The sequence below is a fragment of the Aptenodytes patagonicus genome, chromosome 5, assembly GCF_965638725.1.
Source record: "Aptenodytes patagonicus chromosome 5, bAptPat1.pri.cur, whole genome shotgun sequence".
Classification (NCBI taxonomy): domain Eukaryota; kingdom Metazoa; phylum Chordata; class Aves; order Sphenisciformes; family Spheniscidae; genus Aptenodytes; species Aptenodytes patagonicus.
In genome coordinates, this window is record NC_134953.1 from 22,442,283 (window position 1) to 22,454,063 (window position 11,781).

Consider the following 11,781-nt stretch of genomic DNA (forward strand, 5'->3'; position numbering starts at 1 on the left):
CGAGTGTCTACAAAGGGAAAATATGAGAACTCCAGTCCCAATCCCACAGGCTGTACACGCTTCTCCCTGTGGGAAACAGCTTGCAGGTTTGAGGCCTGAAGTGGAAATGTAAATTACTGCTCTGTATGTTTTCCTGAAAACTCATCATTTAGCAGCAAAGGAGAAAATGCATAATTTACCAAACCTGAGCTACGTGAAGTTAAGATTATATACATCAGGATAGCCATCAACACAGAGAATAGTTTCAGCATTTAATTTATAAGCACAATATGTATGTTATTGCATCGTATTTCTTCTAGTAATTTCTATTCTTTCTTTTTTCAGATCCCATTGTTTCAGTTTCATTTGGTTATATTAACACTTTAGGTTTAGACTCTTTACAAGAACAAAGAAAACCTAGAATAATTCAAAGCCACCACTAAACTGAAATAGTGAAATTGTCACAATAGTGACGCAGCAATAATAATGGTCTTGGAAATACTTATCCTGTAGATGCAATTAAGTTGGGTGACAGAATATCAGTAATGTTATTTGTTTTTCTCTGCAAGAAGAACATGTTTAACAGTAGCTATAGTTTTGGGTCTGCAGCCAATGCATTTTTTTTATTTCCAATTTTAAAGACAATTTCAGCTTTTATTCCCTGTGTCCTCAGATCATTGCAAGAAATGGTGACTCTTACTATTTATCTGCTGGTCATCTTGGCTCAAGCTCTTGCGGGGCCTTGCAATCCAAATAAAGCAGGTAAAATAACTTAAGCCTCCTATGATCTTCTCTTGTAATTAAGCTGCCAAAGAGGGTTTTTTTCTATTTAAAAATTGAAAGGTTTTTCTTCAGAAAGTTAAACTGTAGATTCTGGAGAGCTAATCCTTACATTTCTTTTATTGATCTGCTTTCAGCTAGCACAGTAAAGCAAGCACCATGAAAGTCCTAGCCCCACAGAGAATTAGGCATATGCTTAACTCTGTGCAATAATCATAGTGCAATAAAGTTAAGCACAAGCAGAATTCAGGCATAAAATGGCAAAGAAAACAATAACAGTTAGAAATTATCTGCAATAGCAGAGGATAGATACAGCAGATCTTCGCTGCCCAAGCTGGGCTTTAGCCCCACTGAGTGCAGTCAGATGACTAGTAGTGAATGAATGTGCTGGGCTGAACTCCTGAACCGCACTGCTATATTAAACAAGAAAAAACAAAAATCATTGAAGCTAAGGCCCTACTTGCACGCTGATTTCTGCCTAGAAACTCAAATGATCTGGTGCTAGACAGACCTATAATGTAGAATTCACTACAATTAAGAAATGTGCTTTAGAAATGCGTTGGAATACGCCTCAATATAGAGTGTTTGCTTGGTATGTGCGTGACTGGTGTCAGACTACTGCCAGTAATTTCATGGTATATCTTAAGTATTTGGGCCCTCTAGCCATTTATTTCAGTACCTTCATTTGCAAAAGCAGTTTCTCTGAACTGCAGGAATTTTGATAGCTGTAAAGTTGCCAGAGTTACAAATCTGACCATCGACACAAGCAGAATCACCTTGCCTGTGCTGAAGGTTTGTTGAGCAGAAAGGATCGAGTTGTTAAGGTCCCTATTTGACTTTCTCTGAGTATTCCCTAACCTTCTGCAGACATGGAAAGGCTGCAAAATCAGGCTTTTATCATAAAAATGAGAGTGTCAAGGGCTTTAAAAGAAATAATTGAATAATTCCAGGTAGGGTGTCTTTTTTCTGACTGTAGTAATTGGAAGTCTTTCTCAATTTTCAGGTCACTAACGGTTAGTCAATATTTGCCCTTTAAATTCCCATCAGACATTCAAATTCCTACTACCTGATTCTCTTTGAAAAATGTCCAATTCTGCTATCATGAAGCAATCGGTCTGTAAGTTATGATGTTCAATATTCGTGGTTGTATTAGCAATCACCATGTTTGCAAACATATTGCACTGCTATTAACCATCGCTGTTAACAGGGCTAGGATTTCGGTTCATTAACTATTGCTATTAACAGGGCTAGGCTTTTCAGTTCATTTATTATTGCCATTAACAGTGCTAGGCTTTTAGGTTCATTTTTAGATCTTAGCTTTTAACTTGAGAATTCTAAAAATTCAGTTTGCGCTGGCACTGCAATGCCAGTGCAAGGAGAGAAAGGGCGGAATATGTATTGTGGCCTAGATCTAACACCGCTACAAAAAGGTGCACATCTACTGAAGCCTAACAAAAAGCTTCACCCATATTATTTTTACAGAGTCAGTGGTGTTACAGAAGCCAGCTCTGCAGCATAATCTGACAGATTTCAGTGCAGCAATTTTTCACTTCAGGTTTCTCAGCAGTGTCTCTGCTCCTCAATCAACTATTCCAGAAAGATAAAAAATTTACATGAAGTTCTGCATTGATTAGAAGGCAAAGGCCAAACTCTTCCACAGAGGACAGAATTTAGCAACCCAAAGGTCAGTTTTGTGTAGCAAAAGCTGCTCACGTTAGGGGACCTTCCAGCACACACTGCTGCTCACAGAAGTTTAATCCCCATGGAAAGTAGGTGTGCAGACCCACCTCTTTGAAAGAAAAACACTACTGAATATCACTCTAGGTGTATTATTTTCCTTTCAGATGTAATTCTGGTATACTGCTATCCTAAAACCATCATTACCAAAATTCCGGAGTGTCCTTACGGATGGGAGGTTAATCAGCTGGCACTTGGAGGCATTTGCTACAATGGGATCCACGATTCAGGATATTACCAATTCATAATCCCGGACCTGTCACCTAAAAACAAATCATACTGTGGGACGCAGTCAGAGGTAAGACTATCAAGTTCAACATTTCTGAGCTGGACTCAGAAGTCGGCTGGACTCACTTGAGAGAGTCCCGTTTGCTTCAGCTTGGAGTGGGCTTTAAGTACTGATGGAAAGAGGAGGCAAACTCCAGTGTCAGGGAGAAGGAAGAATCAAATAGTCGTGCTTTGCATCTACAGGCAAAATACTCACAGGCTTAGTGATATTAGTCTGTGTGTTAGTCGCCCATTTGCACCTGTATTACACAGAACATATATATAGTAAGGCATATATATATATATATAGGCAGCACAGCATATGTGCGATATGCTGCAGCAAGAGCTACAAAACCGTGTTTCCTTGGGGATGGTGTTTTGTCACCAGGTAGAATCTTCATGTTTCAAAGTACGAAGTTGTTCTTGATGCCTCAGAGACTCAGTGCTGCCTACATTTCTGTCTCACCATCCACAGTTTAAGAACCCCGTTTATCACTTCTACAACTCCATCGTCTCCAATGACTCCTCAGTAATTGTAAAGAGCCAGCCTGTGAATTACTCATTCACCTGCACATACAACGCCAACTACCTGGTGAACCAGGCTGCCTTTGACCAAAGGTATGTCCTCTTCTGGGAGTGCGCCTCACCCCGTTTTCAGCACCATGTCTCACTCATACAGAAACTTTGTTATGTCCCCAGGGTGGCCACTGTCCATGTGAAGAATGGAAGCTCAGGCTCATTTGAAAGTCAGTTGTCCCTCAACTTCTACTCTGTAAGTGCTCTTCACCACCCAGCTTTTCGTCTTCACCTTCCACAGGCTTCAGCCTAAGAGCTGGAAAAAAGGGCTGCTGCTCCTGACTTTTATGTGTCATGGAGCACATTACTAGCCTGGAACAGATAATTACAGCGAGGTTTGCAGGGGTCCTTCTTTCTGCTGATTGACAGGGATATACTTAAACTGAACAGAGCAGACACATGCCACCTGCTCTTTTAATCCCTCCAAATCAGGCAGATTTTTCTGCTGAGAGGTACATTTCTAACATGCTGACAGGTTTTATAAGAAAAAGCAGAACTTGCTTGTAGTCCCACTCAAAGAACAGCATGCATCTGCAGGCACTGCTGCTATGACATAGTCTCTATAGATACAGCAAAGCTCCATGCATTTCTTTTGCAGTTTGCTTCCTGGTCCTCTTACCTGACAGATATTTCGTGTTCCCCAGAGATCTTTAGGTCATGCTGGAATTTTATTTTATTTCCAACAAATTATCATCCCTGTATATCAGGCCAATCCCTCTCCTCCCCACAGCTCTGTTGTGCTGCTGGAGCAGCCAGCTCCTGATCCTGGAGTCTTTTTTCCACCAAAGCACAGTCAAAAGCACCAAAGCCGCCTCTCTATTTTAGCAGAGCTAGAAAAAGCACAACTAATAACATACTGTGTTAAATTTATAGGCCAGGTGGAGGGAGTGTATAGCACAAGGTGGACTGATGGAAATCTCTCCCCCCACACCCTGCATTTTGGGCACCAATTGATCACTAAACATTTTGGCAGCCTTGGGATGCCATGTGAAAACCCATGTGGTCTTTTTTTCTGATATATGGCACACTGGTAGTATACGCTGGCAAGGTTCCAGGAGATACCACACTGCTCCTGTCAACTCCTGACAGAATGGCTGCAAAAACAAATGACGGACAGTGAGCAATGGATCTCTGGTACTTTTTTTTTTCTTTCTTTTTCCGAATGACTGTTTTGTTCTAATGGCCATGGGGCTCCCAGGAGTCAAGGAGTGAGCGGCTGAACTATTACTAAGACATTTTCCCACTGAGCACAAGCACAGAACAAGCTCAGAAAGCTAATAGACTACTCCTTTGTTATTTTGTTCACATTTTCACTGGGGAGAAAAGGTTAATTTCAATGAAATGTTCTTTTTTTTTTTTTCCTGGCAAAGTGGAAGTAAAAGATTTATTTTCCCTTGCTATTCATCTCTGCTGCTGCCTGACACAGCCGTCTGCCTCCAGTGGGCCATACTTCCAGGTGCTTCATGTGCCCATTTCCTCATCCAGAAGCAGCGCCCAAGCTGCAGCATAACCCAGTGGAAACACTTCAGTCTTACCTGCCCTTTAGCTTGTGACACACCATTAACAGCAAAGGACCGTGAGGCAGCATGAGGGACTGGAGTCTGAATGGAAATCAGACCTTCAACACTGAAACATGTTGTGAAGAAAAGCAAGATAGTACCCTAAAACAGTGTACAGCAATAGAGTTCGGAAAAAGAAGCACTATAGCAGGTTCAACTCATTTTAGCACAAGGACTGATAAGAGTTTTGTGACAGTACTTCTGCAAGTTCTCTCCTTTGAAAGAAATCTTTAGTTAAATAAGAATTTCTTAGGGCACTTAACAGCCATGGATCACTAATCTAAACACAGCCTTAAGCCTTAACTTCAGTGCATCCATTTAGATTGGACGTGAGGAAAAATGTCTTTACTGAAAGAGTGGTTAAACATTGAAACAGGCTGCCCAGGGAAGTGGTGGAGTCCCCATCCCTGGACGTATTTAAAAGACGTGTAGATGAGGCACTTAGGGACACGGTTTAGTGGGCATGGTGGTGTTGGGTTGACAGTTGGACTCAATGATCTTAGAGGTCTCTTCCAACCTTAATGATTCTATGATCCAATCTATCAGGATGTTGCAGTGGGAATACTGTAGTGCCTCCCAGCCACCTTGCCGTGTAGGTGAGGAAAGGTACATAAGAAAATCAGTATCAGGGAACTGAGCAAGCACATCAGGGAAAGACAGTCCAACACCTCCAGAACTACATATACCTGAATCCTGCTGTGTAGATTTAACTAAGTAAACCAATGCTATGACTAAACATGTTACTTTTTATATGTTTCTGGTGCTAGCTTCATTATGATCTTATGCAGTAAAAAGCAGCAGGATTTAAGGTAGGTACTTCAGTGTTTTTGTAACCAAACTTTTTCACCTGAGCACCTCACACTGCACTACTTTGAGCAGGCTGGCTTTTTAGCGGATGAATGACTATAGCTGGCAGAGGTCTTTCTGCACAGTCGTGCCCCCTCAGCTCTCACCATGCTGGCCACCACAAGTATAGATCACGCAGTGCTGAACCTTTGCGTATGGGCACGTGATTTCTGCTTGTCTTCATTCCTTTTCCCTGACACGTGGCCATCTCCCAACCCCACTCCCATTCCACAGAGTCATCCCCAGTCCCTCACTCCCACCAGCTTCCCCCACCACCTCTGGTGTACCAGAAACAGCAGCAAGCTTGCTTCCCACCCATGCTGTGATATAACACATACCACAACCCAAATAGCATCAAATTCTGTCACTTATTATCATTATAAGCCAAACATTAACAAAAAGATTTTTAAACACCATCTTGAGCTTGCAATAGTCCTACTACTAGGTGTAGAGTTTGGAGCTTGCAGGTAATAAGAACCCAGACTTTTGGAGTCCATCTCTTCAGAGCTGTCTGAAGTTGCCACATGCCTTTACTTTGCACGTTACTAGTAACGTATGATGTCTTTCTCTTTATCTTTCAAAGAATGCCAAGTTTTCAAGTATAAAAGAAGCCCCTTTCATCATTGAAACATCAGAAATTGGTTCTGACATATTTGCTGGAGTGGAAGCTAAGGGCTTAAGTGACAGGTAGGCAAGAGAAGGAGTAATTAATAAATTGGCAATCAGGACATTCCTTGCTAATCTGGGGTTTGTGTCTCCCCAGGTTCAAAGTTGTTCTCAACAACTGCTGGGCAACTCCCTCCTCAGAGTATTTCTACCAGATCCACTGGCCTCTGATCACCAAGGGGTAGGTGCTGGTGGGACACAGGGGAGCACCTCTGCCCAGCCGAGCCCCGAGGATGACAGAAAGTCAGGGGCTGGGGAATGAGGGAGCAAAAGAGAAGCTGGCCCACAGCAGGGCAAATACATCCATCAGACTGAGACCTCAGGAGATGCTTCACTGAAGCCATGTAGGCTCTGACGCTGCTTCTCCATACACAACACAGGTGTGCCACAGACAACTCCATCCTTGTGCATGAGAATGGAAAAACGAGCCGAGCGACATTCCAGTTCAATGCTTTCCGCTTCCGTAACATCCCTAAGCTGTCCAAGGTCTGGCTGCACTGCGAGACGCATGTCTGCGACAGCGAGAAGTTCTCCTGTCCAGTGGTAAGGCCTCCCTCCCAGAGAAACACGTGGTACTAAATTTAGACAGAGGATGTCGAGACCTTCCTGAGGGCCTGTTGCGTGCAGAGCCAGTGCCAGAGCTTTCAGTAGATGGAGCCACCGCCATGCGGGAACCTGAGTGGCCAGCTGTGCACCCTGACCCCTGTCATGCCACAAGTGCTGTATGCAACATTGGGCAACTTGTTTAAATGTATTGAGAAATAACGTAGCACTTTAAAAACTCAGTCCTCGTCAATATCCCAGACTACAGTCCTGTCTGACAAACAGCTACAGCTAAACACAAGCCTAGAAAAAAGGAGAAAGTAGAGCTTTTTCCATTTTACCAAATACCTTGGTGCTGAGGCCACCCTGGGGGCAGCGGGAGAACCTGGCTCAAAGCTCACCGCTAGTCAAATGAAATCTCCCAGTCCCCCTTCCCAGGGAAAGTCCCCTCTGCTATCCTGCAGTGCTGCAGTAAGTTACTGCTCTTGCAGCCGTCCTATTCTGTGTAAAATACACAAATTGTCACTGGAGCAGGAACTGAGGTCAAAGAGTAGGTTCCTGTGACCTTAGGTGGGAATGAGGTGGGGGTGCTATACAGGCATGTTATTTAGCATGGGGAGGTGCGCACTGCTCGCACCAACTGATGCAAGGGTGAGGGTTACTAAAGTGTCTTTCTTTAAAGACTTCCCTCTCTCTCCTTCACTAAGTCAGAGCTTCGCTATTCTTTCTCTTATGAAATGAATGTGTCATTGCTATAAAATGAAGTCGAATTTTATTTAACCTGAAATGAAAGTCCAAAATACTCCTTGGCCGACATCCTGTTGTTTCAGCAACAAATATTTCTTGCTGGAGAACAGAAAGCATCACTCCTGTGAAACCAACTTTTCTTTCTAAACCCCTTCTCAGTCCAGGAGCCAAATTAAGATAGCAGTTTATTACCCAGCCTCAGTGCTAAGCAGGGGGCACTGATTTGTGCAAAACTTCCATGTTTGACAAAAATGCATTGTTAGAAATTCTACGTTTCAAAGGCAAAATAAAAAACTCTGGGCTTAGATTTAGTTGTTTGTTTTTAAAGATTTCTTCAACTTTTTATCCAGCCACAGACCAGGGTTAAAAGAATACACAAAACCAGTACTCCATATCTGCCTTTCTGACAGTACTGCAAAACATCTACATCATCCTTTCAGGCACAGGGTGGAATTCCCTCCTCACCCTCCAGTGTAGGATAATTTCTCGATCAGGCTAGCATCCCCTGAGTCCACTTCCAACCCAAAAATGCAGCTGGTGGTCTGCTGCAATTAAGGTTGAACCAAGCTGGGGGTCTATGCTTACAAGCAACTCATAACCAGACTTACCACATGCTGAGTCTGGAAAAAAAAAAATGCCCACAGCTGGGGATCTGCAGAGGTCAGGAGACGGACAAGGACCTTTAATCTGTAGAGCACTGCCTCCAATACAAACCTTGTCAGCTGTGACAGGCATCATTAGTGTTGGACATGAGATGATCTATATGGAAGGGATTTGGTGCTTCCTGTTTCTACCCAGTGGGCAACAATTATAATTAGCAATAAACAACAACAGAAGCCTTCATAGATGTCACGGGTTAAATAGATGGAGCTCAGCTCCCCCCTTCTTTCTTGACAAGAGTTTTGTTTAAGGCAGGGTGGAAAGGGCAGCCCAGGAGGACCTGTGATTAGCAAGCAGACTCCCATCTGGGCTCCTGCCATCTCACAACTGAAAAGAGCACTTACACTGACAGTCACTGGAAGGGCTGTGGCACACCAAAATCCTCAGAAAATGCAGTGCAAAGACTCTCCTTAAATCTCCCCTGCACCAAAAAAACCCCAATAATTACAGGAAAAAAAATCCCTAGAAAATATGCAGCAATATTGACACAGATTTAATTTCCTTGGTTGGAAACATGAGAATTGGGTTTGGATTTTTTTATTTTTAATGTTTTTAGTATACATGGCTTTCTCTCTGATCTCTTGAGACATGCGACAAACGAAAACAGCGCATGGAACAAACCGGAGGTGTTTTAGTGGCGGAGATCACTGTACGCAGTAAGTGACTGGGTTGCTGGGGTGTTTCTCCCTTTGGGAAGCAATGAAGTTGGGAGCCACCCGTGGCTCGCAGCGTAGGAGCAAGCAGAGGGAGCTGAAGGCCTCTGTCAGAGCCCTTTCCCCCATGCCAGCAGGAGTCTTGAACAGAAGTTGGTCCCCTCCAGGCTCAGAGCTCTAGCAGAAGAGCTCAGTGAAACTCTCCTCATTTACAAAGTAAGTGAAGCGACCCATTTGGCATTAATGATAAATGGCCAAACCACTTACACACCAAGTTAGCAATGTAAACTCTGCTCACCTGCATTTGACCTCAGCAACAGCCCAGACAAGCTCTGATAGATTGCACATGCCTGGGAGAGAGGTCAGGCTTAGGAGCAGCAAGAAAGCTTTTCTTCACACTGTGGGTTGGTACTTCAGCATACCCATAACTCTGGTAGGTTAACCCTTCGTGCCTATCCCTCCTGATACACAAATTGAACGGCCATCAGGTTTCCCCATTATAAAACAATGCCTGTTTTCTCTAACTGCTGCCTCCTGGAGGCACCAAGAATTTCTCCCTGAGCTGGTTTAATTCTGCAGATCCAGTACATCTTTTGAAACAGGTCCTTGGAACAAGGTATGCCTAAATCATGTTTTCACTAGAGCCCTTTATATTAGTTTATCAACTACATCCACACCAATCTGAAAGCCAATTTAAAATTACAAATACATGTAAAGCAGCATTATTACAATTCAGTATGTTGCACCACTAAAACCCCATCAATTTTAGAAGATAAAAGAACTGAGGATCCTTTTATAACTTCAGACAGTAAAGCCAGGAGGAAGAAATATCCAGAATTTCAAGATGTGGCAAATGTTATCTATTCAGCTTTTACAAAGCACGCTGGTGCACTTTGCCCTATTTTAAAAATGCCATCCCAATGTTATCTTTTTCTCTTATTTTATACAGGCAAAGGTTTATCCAGATTTTACAGAGTCTCAGGTAAATAGCAAAGTATGACAATGAAAATATCAATCCCAAATATGGATTTTGAGTGACTCTGTCAACATAAAACCCATAGCTCAAAGAAAGAGCTGAAAAATCTGGTAAATTTGACAGAAAGGGAGATATTTCAAGATGAAATTTTATTTCTCAACATTATACACTTTGTTTTCCTCCTTTTGGCACATCCCTCACTCTGGACAATAAAATCATACCAGTAACTTCCAATACTGAACATTACTTTCTCTTATTCTCACACCCTCTTCCCAAAAAGAAACAAGCACGTTTCACCGGGTTAACAGAGATGTCTGAAAGCATTTCTATTTGGAGAGGGTTTGAAAAAGGCCTTTCAAATTCTATTTGTTAAAACTTGATATGGTGACAGAGCCACATTAGGGGCATGCAGTTGCATTGATGGGGGTGGGAAGAGAACATGAAAGGCAGCTGATAGGGAAGTACTCACATTTAGTCTGTGTTTCTCTTGCAGATATCATCTTCCTCCTACTCTTTGCGATTGGATTTTGTGCTGTTTTATTATAAAACACAGCCCAGCTGTGTTTCTTAACTTTTCCCAATCCTCTTTGGACCTGGACTTCTTTACTAAAGATGTTTATTTTACAGAGGAAAAATGAAAGTCACAAAAAAATCCTTGTGCACCATTTTACCAGATAAATAAAACATTCCATGAGCTTTGTGCCTCAAATACTGGAGAATCCTAAAGCAGATTTGCCTTTCCCCACTCTCTGCAGGCATTTTAAACTAGTGAAAACCCAAGAGTTATGTATTCTACTGATGCCTCCTTTGAAAGAGTTGTGATGCAACAGTACTTGTTTCTATAAGGAACATAGGGATATGCAAACTCAGCAGTTTTCAATGCCAAATTTACCTTCAGGGTCCCCCTTCCCTGTCAGTCTCAGTGTGGTACCAAACTCCCCTCCAGGCCTGGTCTTGCAAGGTCCTAGCTTGATCTGCGAAGCCTTTGAACAAGAGGAAAACTAACCTAACACATCAAGGATGGGAGAAAAGGATGCTTTTTATGTAGCAATAGTTAGAAGGTCCTCAGAATTACCTGACACTTCTTTCCTGCTTCTTAGCATTGTCAGGTATTGATTGGTTGGGTTAAGTAGAGTACGACACATGCTGCAGTAGGTACAATACTGTTAGGAGTAGGACGTCTTGCTGACTGGACAGGCTCAGTACTGGATAGCTACATGGTGTAGATGCAAATTAAGCACATCTGAGGTTGGAAAACAAGCTAATGAGCTTTACACTTCCTTGAAGACATAGCTGGTGTCAGACACAACAGGGTCCAGGTGTTAGCTCTGTACCTGAGTAACAACAGCTCTTAAACAGCAAGAAGAAATCACTAGAAAGGGAAACTGTGATTTCTAAAGAGCTGGAAATATCAGGACATGAAACAATTTCCCAGCAAGAGTGATGGTAGGTTCCTTATTTCCAGTAATTATTAAAACAATATTGAACAAAACTCTTGAAAGTGTAAGAAACATTCCTAGGCCTTTTCCATGAAACTTCCAGGATCCTAAATGTGAAAGAGAGAAGAATGACTACAGCTGTTACACTTCCTATTAACGAACACAGTGGGGGTACCTGTGTCTGTACATACTGCAGCATAAGCACATTACAGAATTTTTGCTATTGTTTGTAGAGAGGAAACCTCCTGAATAATCCGATTAAATTAAGGATTTTAAGCTCCCTGTTCTTTTTGAAACCTCATTGTTATGAAGATAATGCAGAGCAAGAACATGCATATCTTACAGCCACAGTT

General features: G+C 42.5%; 1 protein-coding gene across 2 annotated transcripts; it reads left to right on the forward strand.

Moving 5' to 3' along the window:
• Positions 1–665: 665 nt before the first annotated feature.
• On the forward strand, positions 666–10,689 carry TECTB (tectorin beta). 2 transcript variants are annotated; one of them, XM_076338120.1, is made up of 10 exons: positions 666–741; positions 2,604–2,794; positions 3,239–3,381; positions 3,463–3,535; positions 6,328–6,431; positions 6,508–6,591; positions 6,791–6,953; positions 8,947–9,016; positions 9,963–9,995; positions 10,483–10,689. In XM_076338120.1, exons 1-10 carry the CDS (start codon positions 666–668, stop codon positions 10,533–10,535), a joined length of 990 nt encoding a protein of 329 aa, XP_076194235.1. In that variant the 3' UTR covers positions 10,536–10,689. The 2 variants fall into 2 exon arrangements, with proteins under 2 accessions (XP_076194235.1, XP_076194234.1); XM_076338119.1 differs by lacking the exon at positions 666–741 and adding an exon at positions 2,488–2,528.
• Positions 10,690–11,781: the final 1,092 nt, after the last annotated feature.